The sequence below is a fragment of the Lactuca serriola genome, chromosome 4 (assembly GCF_051521515.1).
Source record: "Lactuca serriola cultivar US96UC23 chromosome 4, Lser_US96UC23_V15, whole genome shotgun sequence".
In the NCBI taxonomy this organism is placed as follows: domain Eukaryota; kingdom Viridiplantae; phylum Streptophyta; class Magnoliopsida; order Asterales; family Asteraceae; genus Lactuca; species Lactuca serriola.
The window spans coordinates 380,457,045-380,473,042 of record NC_136411.1 but is presented as its reverse complement, the minus strand read 5'-3'; the positions used below and the strand labels follow the sequence as shown (position 1 = coordinate 380,473,042).

Below are 15,998 nucleotides of genomic sequence, written 5' to 3'. Positions count from 1 at the left end.
TGATTGGACAGCACTACGACTTGTAGAAGTAGTATTCTTCGGTAGATCTGGAAGATCTTCACAAAAAAATCGGGTTCCTCGCGGGCAGAGCTTCGGCTCGAGAATCTTACTTCTCGGGATCTTCGGGGCTTCGGGACTTGCTTCGGGGCTCGGGAATGATACCGAGGCTTTGGGATATGATTGGCACGCAAAACGATGCAAAACTTAGAGAGAGAGAGAGAGGAAGAAAAATCGCAAGGAAAATGGCTGATCTCGAGTTCTATCTATAGGCTGTTGGGTCTGGAATTACGTTGGGCGTAATTTCCAAGTACGTTGGTCGTAATTTGGTTACGCTGGGGGTACTTCGACGTCACTGCATGCGTCATTTGGTGACACTCGAGTATTGGTCAGACAACTTGCACTCCTCTGAGTACGCTGGGCGTACTCAAATTACGCTCGACGTAATTTGACTCGTCAAACTTCTAAATTGCGTAACTTTCGCATACTAGCTCCGTTTTTGACGTTCTTTATATCCACGCGTAGGTGAGACTATGCTCTACAACTTTCATTTAGACTCCGTCGGCTAATTTTGAATTTATTTTTATTATTTAATTTTAGTAGGCCGGGACAGGAAAACTCTGTTATAAATTCATAACTTCTTCATCCGACGTCTGCTTTCGCCTATCTTTTTATCGTTTCACTACATTTATTGAGATCTTCGATTCTCGTTTAGATTGTTTCGGCTAAAAACCACTCGGTCTCAAATCGAGTATTCGGGTTGCATACTACTAAGTCGAAACTTAGAAAAATCATAACTTCCTCATACGAAGTCAGATTTGGGCGTTCTTTTTATGCACGCTCTCGGTTTAACGAACTCTACGACTTTTGTTTAGATCACTAAGGCTAAATATCGCTCTAACGTAAATGTCACTTTTTACGTCGTTCAGCGTTGTCGGTTATGTCGCGAAACTTCGACAGGTCATAACTTCTACGTTATAACTCGGATTTTGGCATTCTTTATATATTCGGAAACCTCGTTTCAACTACTATAACAATATACATAGATATCCGCTTTATCTAACATTTTATTTTGACGCTTATTTTTATTCTTAATTATATTAAGACACACAATTAAGCACAAAACACATAATACACTTCTATTATCTCAAAACGGGTTACAAAGGTTAACCTAGACTATTACATCAACATTAATGACAAGCCCAAAAACACTGGCGTTACAAAATAATCCCAAATAATACTAGGATTGTTTTCTCAGGAGTTAATTGGTTCATAGAAACTTAAATCGAAGTTTCGAATTTGGCCATTCAACTGCATACACAACTGCAACGAAGACGGTTTCCTAACCCTATCTTTCAAACGAGATTTTGCGATTGGTGTTGATTTACTACATTCTCCTTATCTACAACAGTATCCGAGTTCGTCTTCACTTTATTTGGTTTAGAGTTCTCTTTATTTTAACTTTTCTGAATGGTCAAAACGCCTTTGTTAGATTCACTTTGAGATCTGTAAGAGGCTTTTGATAGATGGAATTGTTGGAAAGGAGAAGAGAAGGCGGAAAGATGAAGATAAGAAGTCATTGATGGAAGAATAATTGGGTCAAACCTAGGTGGCATATTACATTGGTGATTTGGCAAGGGGTAACCCGTTTACCCCTTCATTTTGTCCAAAATGACTAATTAGACCTGACAAAAACAACTTTATTCCCTAAAAAAAACACGAAAATAAGTTAACAGACTAAATGGACAAATTTAATTTGATATTTTTTGAGCGGTATTTGACATTTTTTAATAATATTAGATAGCTTTTAGAACTTTTTTGGATATTACAGTTTTTTTCTAAATTAGTTTAATGGATTCTACTCAAATAAGCCTAAAAAGTCTAAACTGTGAAACCAAACCGGAGCTAAATCGTTACAAACGGTTCAGTTTAATTTTTTATGGTTCGGTTTCCGTTTTCGTTTGACAAAAACTGTTACCAACGATTTGACCTAAAAACAAAAAAAAAAAAAACGGACGTGAATACCACTACCTTCACTTTTATCTGCGAATTCGTAAACTCAAAACAAAACAAAAATATAGGTTAGCCGAAATCGCAGACAAAGGCCCGAAACCCAAGCGAGTTAAGCAAAAATGTGCAAATTAGGCTATATTTGTTATTTTCTCATTTTTTTATTGGTTTCGAGAAAATGAGAATTAATTTATGATTTGATAAGATTTTCCAAATATATTATTATTTATTACCACATAATTTAAGTGACCTCAAAATAGAAAATATAAGGAAAAAAATGGATAAATCATAAAATATAGACAAAATTACAAAAATGTTCCTTGTGGTTTGTTAAAAGTAACAAACTTAGTCCCTATCTATTTTTTTGATGCATTTGACCATTGTGGTTTGTAAAAGTTGCATTAGAGGTCATTTTTCATAACACCGTCAATTTGTAGCCGTTTAGGGTCATTAAGTTGGGGATATATTCGTCTTTTTATGTTTGCTTCTCCACCCCCTTTAATAACCCCTAACCAACGTTATCAAAAATCAAGCTAGCATTTCTGAAAAATCAAAGCTCTCCTCTCTTGCAAGAATGGTGATTTGTACGTGTGGAAGTGTTGCTGTGAGAGTCACATCTTGGACGGACCTCAACCCAGGAAGGCGATTCTGGTCTTGTGCTCGAAATGGTCGAAGTTGTCCATTTCATGGGTGGGTGGACGATCCGATGTGCCATAGAGCTGTGGAGGTGATTCCTGGCTTGCTGAGGAGAATGAACAATGTTCAAATGATGTTGATTCAAGCTCGTGCAGATGTTGTGAAGCTCAAGTGGATGCTTATTCTATCTTGGTTCTGTTTTTTCGTTTATATACGTATGCACTAAGTAGTAGTTAGATTTGGAGATGCATTTGGTCAGTGTATTTTGGATATGTAATGTCGGATGGTGTGTAGAACTGGAATGGGATGTCATGTATTATAATCTTAATGTAATGTATGGTTTTGGTTAATCAGTTTAATAGTATTTTGTCTTATGTTAATTGTAAAGCATTGTTTTTTTTTATTATTGATCAGGAATATTGGAATGGAATCGAAAGAGTTGTGTCCATTTATCAAAGATTGGAATGGAATGAGTTGTGTCCATTTATCAAAGATTGGAATGGAATGAGAAAAATACAAGATCAAAACCCTATAAGTAAACAAGGGAATGGAATGTGTTTTGGTCATTTATCAAACAATGGAATGGAATGAGCTTTGGACATTATCAAACAATGGAATGGAATGAGTTTTGGACATTATCAAACAATGGAATGGAATGAGTTTTGGTCATTATTAAACAATGGAATGGAATGAGAAACACACCATATCAAAACATGATAACTGAGATCATTATAACCAGAAATGTAGCATGACATATGGCTAGTATCAACTTAATTACATCACTAATTTAGGTAGTTGCAAAAAGATGTAATTATCTAGATTAAACATGTTTTAACAAAAGCATCAATACAAGTTTATAATCTTAAACAAAAGGTAGCCAAATAACTTGATTAGTCATGCTTTCATATGTATCCAACTTCACTTAGGTCCTACTTGAGGCTTTTTTCCCTTGTCTATCTTCTTTGCTCTTAACCCACCCATGGCATCTTCACTTGATCCACCCACTGAACCTTGACTTGTTCCACCAACTACATCTTTACTTGATCCACCCACACCACCTTGACTTGATCCACCCACACCACCTTGACTTGATCCACCCACTAGTCTCTGACTTGACCCCCTTGCCCTTTACATGTTCTAGAGTTATGTCCTTTGTTATGACACTTGGAACAAGTAAAAGTCAAGAATTTCCTAGATAGGTTTTTTGAGTGGTTAGTAGGCTCATCTATAGCCCTCTTCCTCTTTTTCTTGGGTCTTCCAACCTACAAAAATACTAAGGAAATCTTAAAACTAGATGAATAAGAAACTATGTTAACTAACATTCAACTTACTTGTGTGTGATGTGTAGGTGGTATAAGAGTGGTTGGACATCTAGATTTTGGCCACATGCTCCTGCCATTGATTGGATCTATTTTGTTAGAGTACATTTCCCTCCATGTTGCACCCAATATTCAGGTTGTTGGGCTTTTTCACCATTTTGAATATGTTCCCATATTGCACAAACTACATGGCTGCAAACTATCCCTGTTATCTCCCAGTACCTACAACTACATGTACCCTCTTTCAAGTTGACCACATACTGATCAAACATCATACTAGTCACTTGATATTTTCCAGAACCACAGAAGAGTGCCCTATATTTGCTTGCAGCTGTTTTGATTGTGTCAAGTATAGTAGTTGCAGTAGGGGTTAATAGACTTTTGCATTTATCAATTTCTTTTTGTACAATGCAATGTCTCTTCATCAAGTACACTCTTATGTACTCTAAACATGTAATTATAGGCTTTTCCCTTCCATGCTCTAGCTTAGAGTTGAATACTTCACAAAAATTGTTTAAAAGACAATCTGAATGGGCTCTACCTGAGAAATGAGACATAGCCCAATGAACTAGAGGAATCTTACTTAGCCATTCATGAGCCTCTGCACTGAAATCTTTGAACTCATCCATTGTCCTTTCAAAGTGCCTAATGGTTGTATTTGTAGCACACCTCCATAAAGTGATCTCTAAACTCATCTCCCCTCCATTGCAACTTCATGTTTTCATGTATATGTCTCAAACACCATCTATGCTCTGCATTTGGAAACACTTTTGCTATTGCAGGTATTATGCACTACATATAATGTAATTTATAGTTAGTATTGTTACAAGCTTTAAAAGATACTTATGTTATATGTATTCATACCTTTTGTCAGTCAGATACAAAAGTGAAGTTGCCTGATGCATCCAAATCCAAATCATCACCAAGGCATTCTAAGAACCATGTCTATGAACTTGTTGTCTCAGCTTCCACAACTGCATAACCTAGTGGATATATTCCATTGTTGGAATCAAGACCTACAACTGTTAGAATTTGTCCAGGGTGTGGTCCTTTCAAGAAACATCCATCCAATCCTAATAATTCCCTTTTTCCAGATTTGAACCCCAACTTAAGTGCTCCAAGATAAATGTATATCCTCTTGAAAATACGAGTTTGAACATCAGGATTTGGTTCATTACACACTTCTAGCTTCACTGTTGTACCTGGGTTATTGGTTTGTAACTCCAAACAGTAATCTCTCAGCAAATTATATTGCCTTTCGTAGTCACCATACAGTTGTTCCTTTGCAATTGATTTAGCCCTGAACACCTTCATTCTTGATATGCTTAATTCCAAATCCATTTGAAGCTCTTCTTGTAAGGTTGTTACTGGGATGCGAGGGTTAGAATCCACTTTTTGGAGAATAGTGCTTGCAGGATATCTAGATGTACATGCCTTCACATTTCTACTTTGTAAGCATAAATGATCATCAATAATTGTCTTCACCAACCATTGCTCCTCTTCCGTAGATCTAGAAATCTGAATAGCAAAAGGACAAGAATCTTTTTGTGAAATTACAATTTTCCCTTCGATGTGGCTTTACTTATAGTGGAGGGCCCACCATCAGTGGAATCTGGAACCACCCCTTTACACTTGACTCTTACTCTCAATTTTTCATTTTTTTTCCATGTGTAGGGCCTTCCTTGTTTTTATTGAAAGCATCTTCACGTGACCTTGTATATCTTTTTTGGTTTTAAAAGCTTGACCCACAAAAAATGGTGTAACATGAACTACCCCAGAAGAACAAGGCACCTTCTTGTTCATGTTTTTTTTTAACATTCTCTTCCTTAGGTCTTCCTCATATCCTACACTTTCAAAGTCATCATTGTTGATCACACCTAAATCATCATCTCGATTTAAATCTAATTCTATGTTTGGACCTTGTCCAAACCATTCAACCTCATCCACACAACTGTGAAACTCTCTCATATCAACCTCCCAGTCATCTAAAATAGCTTACGGGTCAACAATGTAGTCAAAATCATCATCTTCTTCTGTATGCTCTTCTGAATCATCTTTTGAATCCTCTGCATGCCCTTGTTCATCTTCTTCATCCTGTTCTCTTCAGTTTCAACCTCTCTTTCAAACTCACCCATATTCTGATATCCATCACTACCAAAAGGCTCAAAATCATCTAGCATTTCCCTATGATTCTAGCAATTAATATCGACTGTAATTTCTTGCATTGTATCAGTTTCTTTTGGTACAGGGAAATACGAATCATCCTTAAACTCATTAACCATGTCTTGTTTGTTTGGCTCAAAAGGAACTAGGGACATGGAATAATCATACACACCATCTTCTCTCTGAGCTTGATTAGCTGATTCTTTAAGTGGGACATTCATGTCTAATTTCTTGCTACACGAACCAGTTCCCTTCTTCTTAGGCCTAATCCTATTAAGCTCAGGAGAAGGATCATCATCCAGTTGCTCAATAACAACTTTACTTGGGGACATGAAGTAAGTATGAAGTCTTGTAGAACCATGTTCAACGTACACATTAATCACTTTGTTTTGAGGGACAAATTAAGTCATAGATATAACGTCTTGATCATTTCCTAGAGCCTTCAATCCAAAATCTAAGTCTAGATTAGGAATTCTATAATGATAGAACATTGTGTCATCCGCAGAATACCCTATCTCACGAATCATGTCATTTAGATCATGAACTGAAAAAAGATCAGTGTCAACAAAGTCATAGAATGCCAACCTTCCCTCAACGTACTTTCTTCCTGGGAACTTTGAAAAAAAATCCACCATGATGTATCTTTAAAGTGAAGAAATTTCCGTGACCATCTGAAAAAGAAAAATGATGAGCCTTGAATATATAAACCAAGAAACACCAAACAAAAGATGAAACAACTTACTGTAATCTTTATCAAGGTCGGGTGCAATCGTATGAGGACCACGTAAATTCCATACACAAAGTACCATTTTCAGTTGATAAAACCTAAAATCGGATGGGAGGGATGAAGGATGAAGATCGTCAAGATGATCAGTAAGCTAAGGTGAAGAGGATATGAAGGGGGTTTCTTGGACTCTGCTTAATGAGGATAAGTTAATGACGTATCGCTGCCTAATCCATCTTAAATGAGCGCCAAACGTAAAAAGACGAATATACCCCCAACTTAATGATCCCAAACGGCTACAAATTGACGGTGTTATGAAAAAGGACCTCCAATGCAACTTTTACAAACCACAATGGCCAAATGCATAAAAAATAGATAGGGACTAAGTTTGTTACTTTTAACAAACCACAGGGACCATTTTTGTAATTTTGTCTAAAATATAACCTGAATCTCAAGAAAAAGGAGATTTCTTTCTGCTTGGGAAAATTTGAAAATCTAGCCCTAATCCGGACACCCAAAACCCTAACAATCGGGCGGGAAACTTCGAACCAGTTTACGGGTGGGATGGGATAGATCAAATTTTGTGCAGAATCTGTGCAAACATCTACATGTTCATAGATCTCCGTGCTCTCACTGGACGTCGTTGCTCATGAAGGTTAAAGTCGAAGTGCACACCAACTGTTTGATTAAAGTCCCATAAAGCTCCCTGCTTTTTGAACTTCTTCAAATGATTTTGCATCCACGCGATTGGATTTTCTTCAATTCTTTCCTGTCCTCTGATAGCAACCTGTATGATCTGTACATAAAAAATCATCTCTTTCAGCTTTTCTACAAATGTTTGGAGCTCCATTTCCGTTTTAGTTCCATGCGATACATATAGTTTTCAAATATGCCTTTTTTCTACTATTCAATGCTTCGATTTACAATTTCCCCCATTATTACTCTCAATGCTCGCTACTTTGCTACTAAATCTTATCAGAACGCAGTCTCCCTTTACCTAGAGAGGGCAAGGCTCATAGATAAGATACGTATCATTCTCCGCTCTAATTCCCAAAACTCACTTCTGTCAATCTTGAATCATCCTTCTCTCGACACTTTTGTAGTCGCAAATGCCCTAAATTCAGCTCCATCACCACACTCTGCGCTTTCCTTAATCGAAACCCTAAAAACTATCCCTCATTTCACTCATAACCAAAACACCCTTCACGCTTTAGCCAAAATCCTTGCAAAATCCGGTCAAATTGGAAAGCTTAAAGCCCTTGTAAATGGCATAAACTCAGGGAAGTTCAGGAATGTTGCTCGTGTAAGCTTTATGGATCAAATGAAGCTGTACGCATCTGCAAATGACCTTGAATCTGTTCTTTCTGTGTGGCATGAATGGAAACTCTCCCAAAAACCCCCAAATGTTGAATCTTACAACATCATCATGTCACTTTGTGCACAAACAGGTAAAGATTATGAAGCTGTTAAGACTTTTAGTAGAATGATTGATGAAGGACAAGTTCCTAATTCTAGAACTTACACTGTAATCATCGAGCACCTTGTGAAATCTGGAAACTTGAATCCAGCAATGGAAATATTTACCATTTTGCCATCGATGAAGGTTAAAGTAAAACGCAGTTTAAGACAATACATGATTTTAGTGGAAGCATTCTGTGGGATCAATCAGTTTGATGTGGTGAAAACTTTGCTTGATGAAATGCAGGTTGATGGAATTTTGCCTACACGAAGGGTACTTTCGTCATTACAAAAAATGCACAATGCAGGATTTGTGGAAGAGACATTGGAGTTGATTAAAGAAATGTCACCTGATGAAAGAATTAAAAACATTACATTATCCGATGACAATGATGATGATGATGATGATGATGATGATGATGATGATGATCTGGATAAAGTCAAAGTCAAAGTCAAACTAAGACCATGGTTTGACCCAAGAATTTTAGCTTCTTCTTTACGTTTTTGGAGGTCTGAAGAAGTGTCAACATTGGAAAATGCAAAATTCATTTGGACAACACGACTTGTTTCAAAGATGATTAGGAGCTTCACTTCTGCTGACTCAGCATGGGAGTTTTTCAATTGGGTTGCTAATCAAAAAGGCTTCACTCATGATGCTCACACCATATCCAAGATAATTACCAAATTAGCCCTCGAAGGGCGTGTTGATTTTATCCAACAACTCATTCCAAAACTCAAAAGTGAAAATATTCAATTATCTTGTAACACTGTGAAAACAGTTATTGATTACTACGGAATTTCACACAATGGTGAAGCAGCTCTTAAAATCTTTCAAGATTTAAATACCCTTTGTGGGAATTTGTCAAAAAAGTCTCTTTTGTCCCTATACTCATCTCTCTTGACAACATTAGGGAAATGTAAGATGGGTTGTGAGGTTTTGGATACATTAGATGAGATGATTTTATCAGGGGTAGTTCCGGAAATTCAAACTTTTTGTAAACTAATGCATTGGTTTGGAGTTGAGGGGGATGTTAAAACGGTTCAGAGGTTGTTTTGGATGGTTAAGCAAAGTGGATTACAACCAAATAGTGATATGTTTAAGATTTTGATTTGTGTTTATTGCAAATTAAATCGAGTTGCTTTGGGTTTTAGAGCTTTTGAAGATATGAAAAGTTGTGATTTGATGCTTGATGTTTCTACAAAGAGTTTGCTTGTGAAGAGTTTATGGAAAGAAGGAAAGTTGAGGGAGGCTGCATATGTAGAAGAAGAAAGTGTAGAGATGAATGATGATTTAATGAGTGTGGATCTTCAAAGAGTTTATAGAGTTTATTATGATAGTTTTTCAATTACTAATGATAAAAAAGATCTTTGTGAAATTGAGAGTTTGAATACATGATGCCATTGAGATAGATACTTTCTCTAATTTGAAGAACATTTTATGTTTTTATATTCTTTGCTTAAGATTCTTATCTTAGTGACATGAGTAGGATATACGATGATCTCATCATTAACAAATGCTTTATATGACTTTTAGAATATAAGAAGTCAAGTTGTTTATATGTCACTATCAATTTTGTAGCAAGATGTTAAAATAATTTATTTATTTGTAGGATGATCTTATACACACATCACCAAAAGTTGGTTAGCTAGAAAACAAAACCCCACTTTTATGATTTTCCTTTCATTGTTTGTTTTGCAATATACATACCAAAGAGAAAGAGTCCATCAATTCCAAACATTAACATCATGATTCATGGTAAATTTACAACATGAATTTGATCCTATAGGACTTAGGTAATAAAGAAGTAAGAAGTATGTAGTCGTACCTCACATAAAGGATAAAAATAATTAGTACGAAGGTATATATTATTATATTGTATGAAAAGCATAATCAAATAAAATGAACTAGGGCTTATACTACTCAACTACTATGATTTTAAGTCTCCATTGCTTTCTATGTAAGTGTTTGTCCTTAGAAACCGACAACTCCTTGAATATACAATTATACATCCTTCAACAAATTCTTTGCATCAAAGTTTAACCTTAAAACAATTAATCTTAAAAACCCTACACCATAAACATGGTATGTGACCTTTGTGCATCCATTTGAATCATCATAAGAGTAGAAACAATCTCATTCATACTTAATCTTCTCGATGGTTCACTTTCCAAACAACCAATACTCGGTTTCACCAAACGCAGTTCAAGTTCATCTTGATCTATAACAAACCCGAGGGCATGTCTAGCTTTCAAACGAGGGTCAATAATGTAATTAACCTTACATTTCACATTATTTTCATCACCCATAATCGAAACAACTTCTTCACACAACATCACTTGTCCCCCATCATCATTATCATCAATCTCATAGACTACTTTTTTCCCGTTAGTTACAAAAAACTCCAAATGCATACACATCAGTATTGGTTGTCTCAAATCCCGCCTCTAAATATTCGGGTGCAAGGTACCCCTTTGACTCAAACCGACATGTTATAGATGAATTTCCGTTTCCGCCCCTCTCTATTTACTTTGCAAGACCAAATTTCGAAATCTTTATGAATGTATGTTGGATTCGCAAAATTATGAAGATATTAAAGACCTTTCGCAACATCTAAAACAATACGAATACGATTATTCCATGTTTGACTTTCTTGACAAGTCAAATCTCGAAGCCATTCGTTTAAAGAACCGTTTTCCATGAATTCATAAACAAGATAACAAGATTTATCGTGTTCACAAACTCCATAAAGACTGATAAGATTGAAATGATTAATTTTTTGTAGAAATTTCACCTCTTTATTTTGTGTGTGCTCCCGTCTGTTTTATCGTGACCTTGCTACCCTTTAAACTTCCTTTATAAACCGATGGAATTAAATTAGTTTTCGAGGGTAAATCCGTCCATAGCCTTCTCTAATTCTTCAAATTTGTAGATTTTGAGAACTTGATCAACACTAGCAATACCAAGTTGGATATCTTTAGGCAATATCCATTTTACGATTTTACCCTTATTCGTTCTTTTCCTTCTCGATACAAAATATATAACAATTACACCACAAAGAATCGCCAAGAAACCACCTGATATCGTCCCGATTATGATTCTTTTCTTTGACAACTTGTTAATCCGATTCCGAAATTGGACTAATGTTCTTGTTTGAGAACCTAAAGGTTCGGTGGAGAGAGGAACAAGAAGGGTAGTGAACGGAAAAATCAAATCTTCAACAGAAGAAAACCCGTTTTCCAAAACTAAATCTTGAAATTTCACATCAAACTGTTTACTAATTTTCTTGACTGAATCGTCCCAAGTAATCAAGTAAGTCAAGAGAAACCTGATTCCGGCCGTGGTTTGACTAAGGTCCCATTTGATAGTTGCTGACTGGAAAATGTCTGTCTGGATAAGAAATCCTGACCATGGTTGCAGAAATCGGGATTAATCATTTGGCGTTCTCCAACCGTCGAGGATTAGGGCATTAATCGGAAATTTCGGATTAATCGGGTTTGGCGGGATTAATCGGCCTTGGCGAGGTTAATCGGTCAACAAAAGTAAAAAAAATCGAAAAGAGTAAAAAAAAAGTTAAAAAAGTCAAGAAAAATGTCAAAAATTTTTTAAAAAATTCAAAAAACCAACTTTCTTTTTTTACTCCAAAATTTTCAAATTTTCAAATTTTCAAATATTATACCAAAATGTTCATATTTACGTATTTCCAAATTTCCAAATTACAATATTTTTTTTCTAATTTTGAAGTACTTGTTTTTCGTAAGATATACATATTTAATTAATTTTAATATTTTATTAATAATCTATGGTCCCCGATTAATCCTCGCCAAGACCGATTAATCTCTTAACACCAGTCGACCGTCGAGCTACCGTCAAGCGATTTTTACAACCTTGATCCTAACTAAGTAATAATTAATGTTGTTTGACTGTACATCTGACTGAATGTGCTGAGTGATGAAAAATAACCATTTTACCCTGTTGTTATATATAGTGATGGATAAAGTTGCTGAATAATTATAAAAACATACATATTGTCATATAAAATGTAAATTATAGACAAATAAAAAATGTCATACAAAATTTAAATTAAACATAAATCATTTAATACCCAAATAAAAACATAACGAAATTTAAAATAACATAATAATTTAATGTAAAGTAGGTGAAAGTAGTTGATTTGCAATCTGATCACGCAAAACACACATATATTCAACGACTTCTGGATCCTATTCTATGCCTTGTACGTTTTCTCTATCAATTCCCCCACGGTCAGGAATAACGATACTGTCCTCCTCAAAATTTGTAAACAAGTCCTCTTCTATATTGTATTTCCTTATAAAATTATGGACCGTGACACAAGCAATGACTATGTCTCTTTGCACTGTAAAAGGATAAGGAGCCATTTGTTTTAAGATTGGGAATCTTGCCTTCAATACACCATAAGAACGCTCAACAACATTTCTAAGTTGTGCATGGGCATAATTGAACCTTTCTTCTCTAGTTAAAGGTCTGCCTCTTCGAAAATCGGCTAACCAATACCTAGTATCGCGTTATGGAGCCATAAACCCACGAGTGTTTGTATATGCGACATCACAACGGTAATATTTATCTACAAATGAGTGTGACACATATTATATAAAGAAGATAGATAATAAAAATTATATAAAGATTACAAACCTAGTGGAGGAATGGAAATCCAAAAGTCGAATTGAATGCAACTTCTTTCAAAACTCTTGAATCATGTGCTATACCCTCCCATCCAGCCTAAAAAAAGGTGAATATCATATCAAAATCACAAATTCCTATTACATTTTGAAAACATTCACCTTTTCCTCTTCCCCTATAACGAGTTTGTTAATCAACGAGTACAATCGCATGTACAAGAGTTCCATCTAATGCACCTATTGCTTCGGAAAAAGTATTTTTAACCGTCTATGTCGTTCCGAGTTATGTCTTGTTGGTACTATAATTTCTTTTGCAAAACACATCATTGCAGTTAGGACCTTGTGAAAACATTGATGAATCGTTTGTGTGGAGTGATGAAATCTTCTCTTAACCGCGCGAAAGCGTTCATTATGTCCTATAACATGTAAGAACATAACCATCTTCTCTTCAATGTTATTGTCCTACTAGCTTGCAACCAATTTTTTTGGGTAAAATGGTTGCATAAGAATGCAAATGCCTCTTGTGTAAGACGCAGCATATCGAAACATTGTGTACGGTCTTCGTACATCAAATCTTGCGTATACGCATACCCGCTTGAATCATTATCTCTAATTCTATGAATTCCGATTAGTCTGCGCTGGTTTAACCTCAACCAATAAGACACAAGTAAAAGAAAAGCTACAACTTCACCATCAGAAACCATACTTGACCCGTTACAAACAATTAGATAACATGTTGAAGTAAAAAAAATCATGCACCAAAAGTCATATTCAATATCCAATAAAATATCATCCAAAGTAACAAAATTCATATAACATAGAATGCGAAAGTCATCAAACATCATCCAAAGTAACCAAAAAAACTAGTAAACATCATCCAAAGTAACATCCAAAAAGGTTATCAAACATAGGATCCAAAAAAACTAGTAACCAAATTTTTCTACTCGCACCCATCAAAGGTAACCATACTTCCTACCTGCACCCATCACCCACGACTCACAACTAGTATGCGAAATTCGTAACCAAACTTTTCGAACATCAGCACTTTCACCAAATAGCAAAAGAGCGGTCTTGTGTCTTTCATCTTCTTCTCCCCCATTCCATTTTGTTCAATTTCTCCGTACACGCATCAACATCCTTATCCATTTCACTTTTTTCAATTCTTTCATTTTTCCCGCTAACGACCTTGCAAGCTTGACAATCTCCTCTTCAACTTCTAATGTCATTGCATCTCTATTTTCCCACCAACTCTTTTGTTTCCACCAATTTTCGTATTTTTTGAACGCCCCGAAGACTCTTCACTTGCACCTACATGTTGTGTTGAGGTTTCCATTGGAACATCATCATCAAAATCATGCTCACTAAACTCTTCTACAAGAAGAGGGAGTGTAGAAGATTGCCCCCAACGTTGAAAGCCGGTTGAGGTCGACCCTTCAAATAGTTGGGTGCAAAGATCAGGAAACAGTAGGGGTTTAGTTTTCAGTGACAACACGTACTTGTTCAACTGTTTATAATTTTTATAAATATTAGTATTTTTTATAAAAATAATCATAATAGTATTTGTTATAAAAATATTGTAACATCCGGATTCCCAGGTATCCTATGTTAAGTATTTATATGGAATCTATGAGTGGGACTCGACGAGTAGGTGCTCAGACTCGCCGAGTAGGATCGCGCATCTTTTGGTCTGATTTAATGAAGGACTCGGCGAGTCCACGCTGTTTAATGAAACCCTAATTTCTCAGGTTTGGGACCTATTTAAGGACCCTTATAGCCACCATTTGCGGCTACCAGACCCTTGAGTGAAACCCTAATAGTGCTTGAGCGTTTGTGAGGGAAAAGAAGCCATTATTTGACCTTTGTGGGTTTGTTTTGCAAGAAGAAGTTGATTCCAGCTTAGAGGAGGCCAAGGAGGTTTCTTATTTGTGGATTGCAAGCAAAGGACATCATCCTTGAGGTAGCATATCGATCCTTTTTCTGTTTTGTTAGAGAATCCCTGGATCTAGTGTTTTCTATACCCTTTATTGGGTTGATTTGTTGGGAATATGGTCCCTTATCATCTTTAGATATCGGATCTAGATCCATAGTGGCCCAGAGAACTTATTCCATCTTGCTTTATGAGGAGTTATGGAAGAAATGGACTTAGGATGTTGTTTTTGGGGCTAAATCATTAAGTAGTGTCATTTGAACGTTGCATGAGTATCAAGTTTGAACCTTTACCTGTTTATTGATCTTGGGGAGGTTAGATCTATGGATTAGAGGAACATATCTGACCTCAGAAGGTCATTTGAGTATGAGCATGGAATGAACTCGCCGAGTCCATGAGCGGACTCGACGAGTCGAGTCGGGGTTGCCCCGCGATTCGTGACAGGTGTAACTCGTCGAGTGGAAGGAAGACTCGACGAGCCATGAGAGCCTGAAAGGATTCAGAGGACCCGCTTGGACTCGCTGAGTCACCTTTGTGCACTCGACGAGTCGGGTCAAAGTTGACCGTTGAGTTTCGTTGACTTTAGGGTTCTGGTCAAGACTGATTCAAGAGAGTTCAGGGAAGGGTAGAATGGCCTTCTACCCAGTCTGTAGAGATGAGATCATGGGAGAGTATTGATCGGGAATGTTATTTCAATAATAGGAGGAGGCTAGGTCGGGACGTTGAGCACCGAGAGTTTATCCGACTTCATTGAGGTGAGTCTTCTCACTATACTTTACCTAGAGTGGTAATTAGAGTTATGTGACAGAGTATTTGTATGTTTTTGCATGATGTGATTTCTATGTGATTTATGCTATGTATGTGCTAGAGTTTTCAGAGTTAGGACCGTAAGGTCCTTAGAGTTAGGGCCAGAGGGCCCACAAAGTTATGGGACTGGAGGGTCCCACTGAGACACATTGACTAGAGGGTCAACCAGAGTTATAGCCTCGGGTGGCTGATATGTATTGTGTGTGGTATTTTGGGGAACTCACTAAGCATTTATGCTTACAGTGTTGTGTTATGTGTTTCAGGTACCAGTGAGGATCGCGGGAAGGCGCCGGCCTGA

At 36.5% G+C, this 15,998-nt stretch overlaps 2 protein-coding genes across 3 annotated transcripts; both read left to right on the top strand.

Moving 5' to 3' along the window:
• Positions 1 to 2,581: 2,581 nt before the first annotated feature.
• LOC145099813 (uncharacterized) lies at positions 2,582 to 3,151 on the top strand. Its single transcript, XM_079037318.1, has 2 exons — positions 2,582 to 2,835; positions 3,058 to 3,151. Exons 1-2 carry the CDS (start codon positions 2,582 to 2,584, stop codon positions 3,149 to 3,151), a joined length of 348 nt encoding a protein of 115 aa, XP_078893444.1.
• Positions 3,152 to 7,335: 4,184 nt separating this feature from the next.
• Positions 7,336 to 9,716, top strand: LOC145097766 (Tetratricopeptide repeat (TPR)-like superfamily protein). Of its 2 annotated transcripts, XM_079035407.1 has the most exons (2): positions 7,336 to 8,452; positions 8,555 to 9,716. In XM_079035407.1, exons 1-2 carry the CDS (start codon positions 7,739 to 7,741, stop codon positions 9,701 to 9,703), a joined length of 1,863 nt encoding a protein of 620 aa, XP_078891533.1. In that variant the 5' UTR covers positions 7,336 to 7,738; the 3' UTR covers positions 9,704 to 9,716. The 2 variants fall into 2 exon arrangements, with proteins under 2 accessions (XP_078891533.1, XP_078891532.1); XM_079035406.1 differs by having other exon boundaries at positions 7,336 to 9,716.
• Positions 9,717 to 15,998: the final 6,282 nt, after the last annotated feature.

Excerpts from the sequence above, each read along its gene's own strand:
- LOC145099813 (XM_079037318.1), top strand. The coding sequence starts at position 2,582 with ATGGTGATTTGTACGTGTGGAAGTGTTGCTGTGAGAGTCACATCTTGG. Across the intron at positions 2,836-3,057 it reads TGGATGCTTATTCTATCTTG|GAATATTGGAATGGAATCGA; the intron begins GTTCTGTTTTTT and ends ATTATTGATCAG.
- LOC145097766 (XM_079035406.1), top strand. The coding sequence starts at position 7,739 with ATGCCTTTTTTCTACTATTCAATGCTTCGATTTACAATTTCCCCCATT.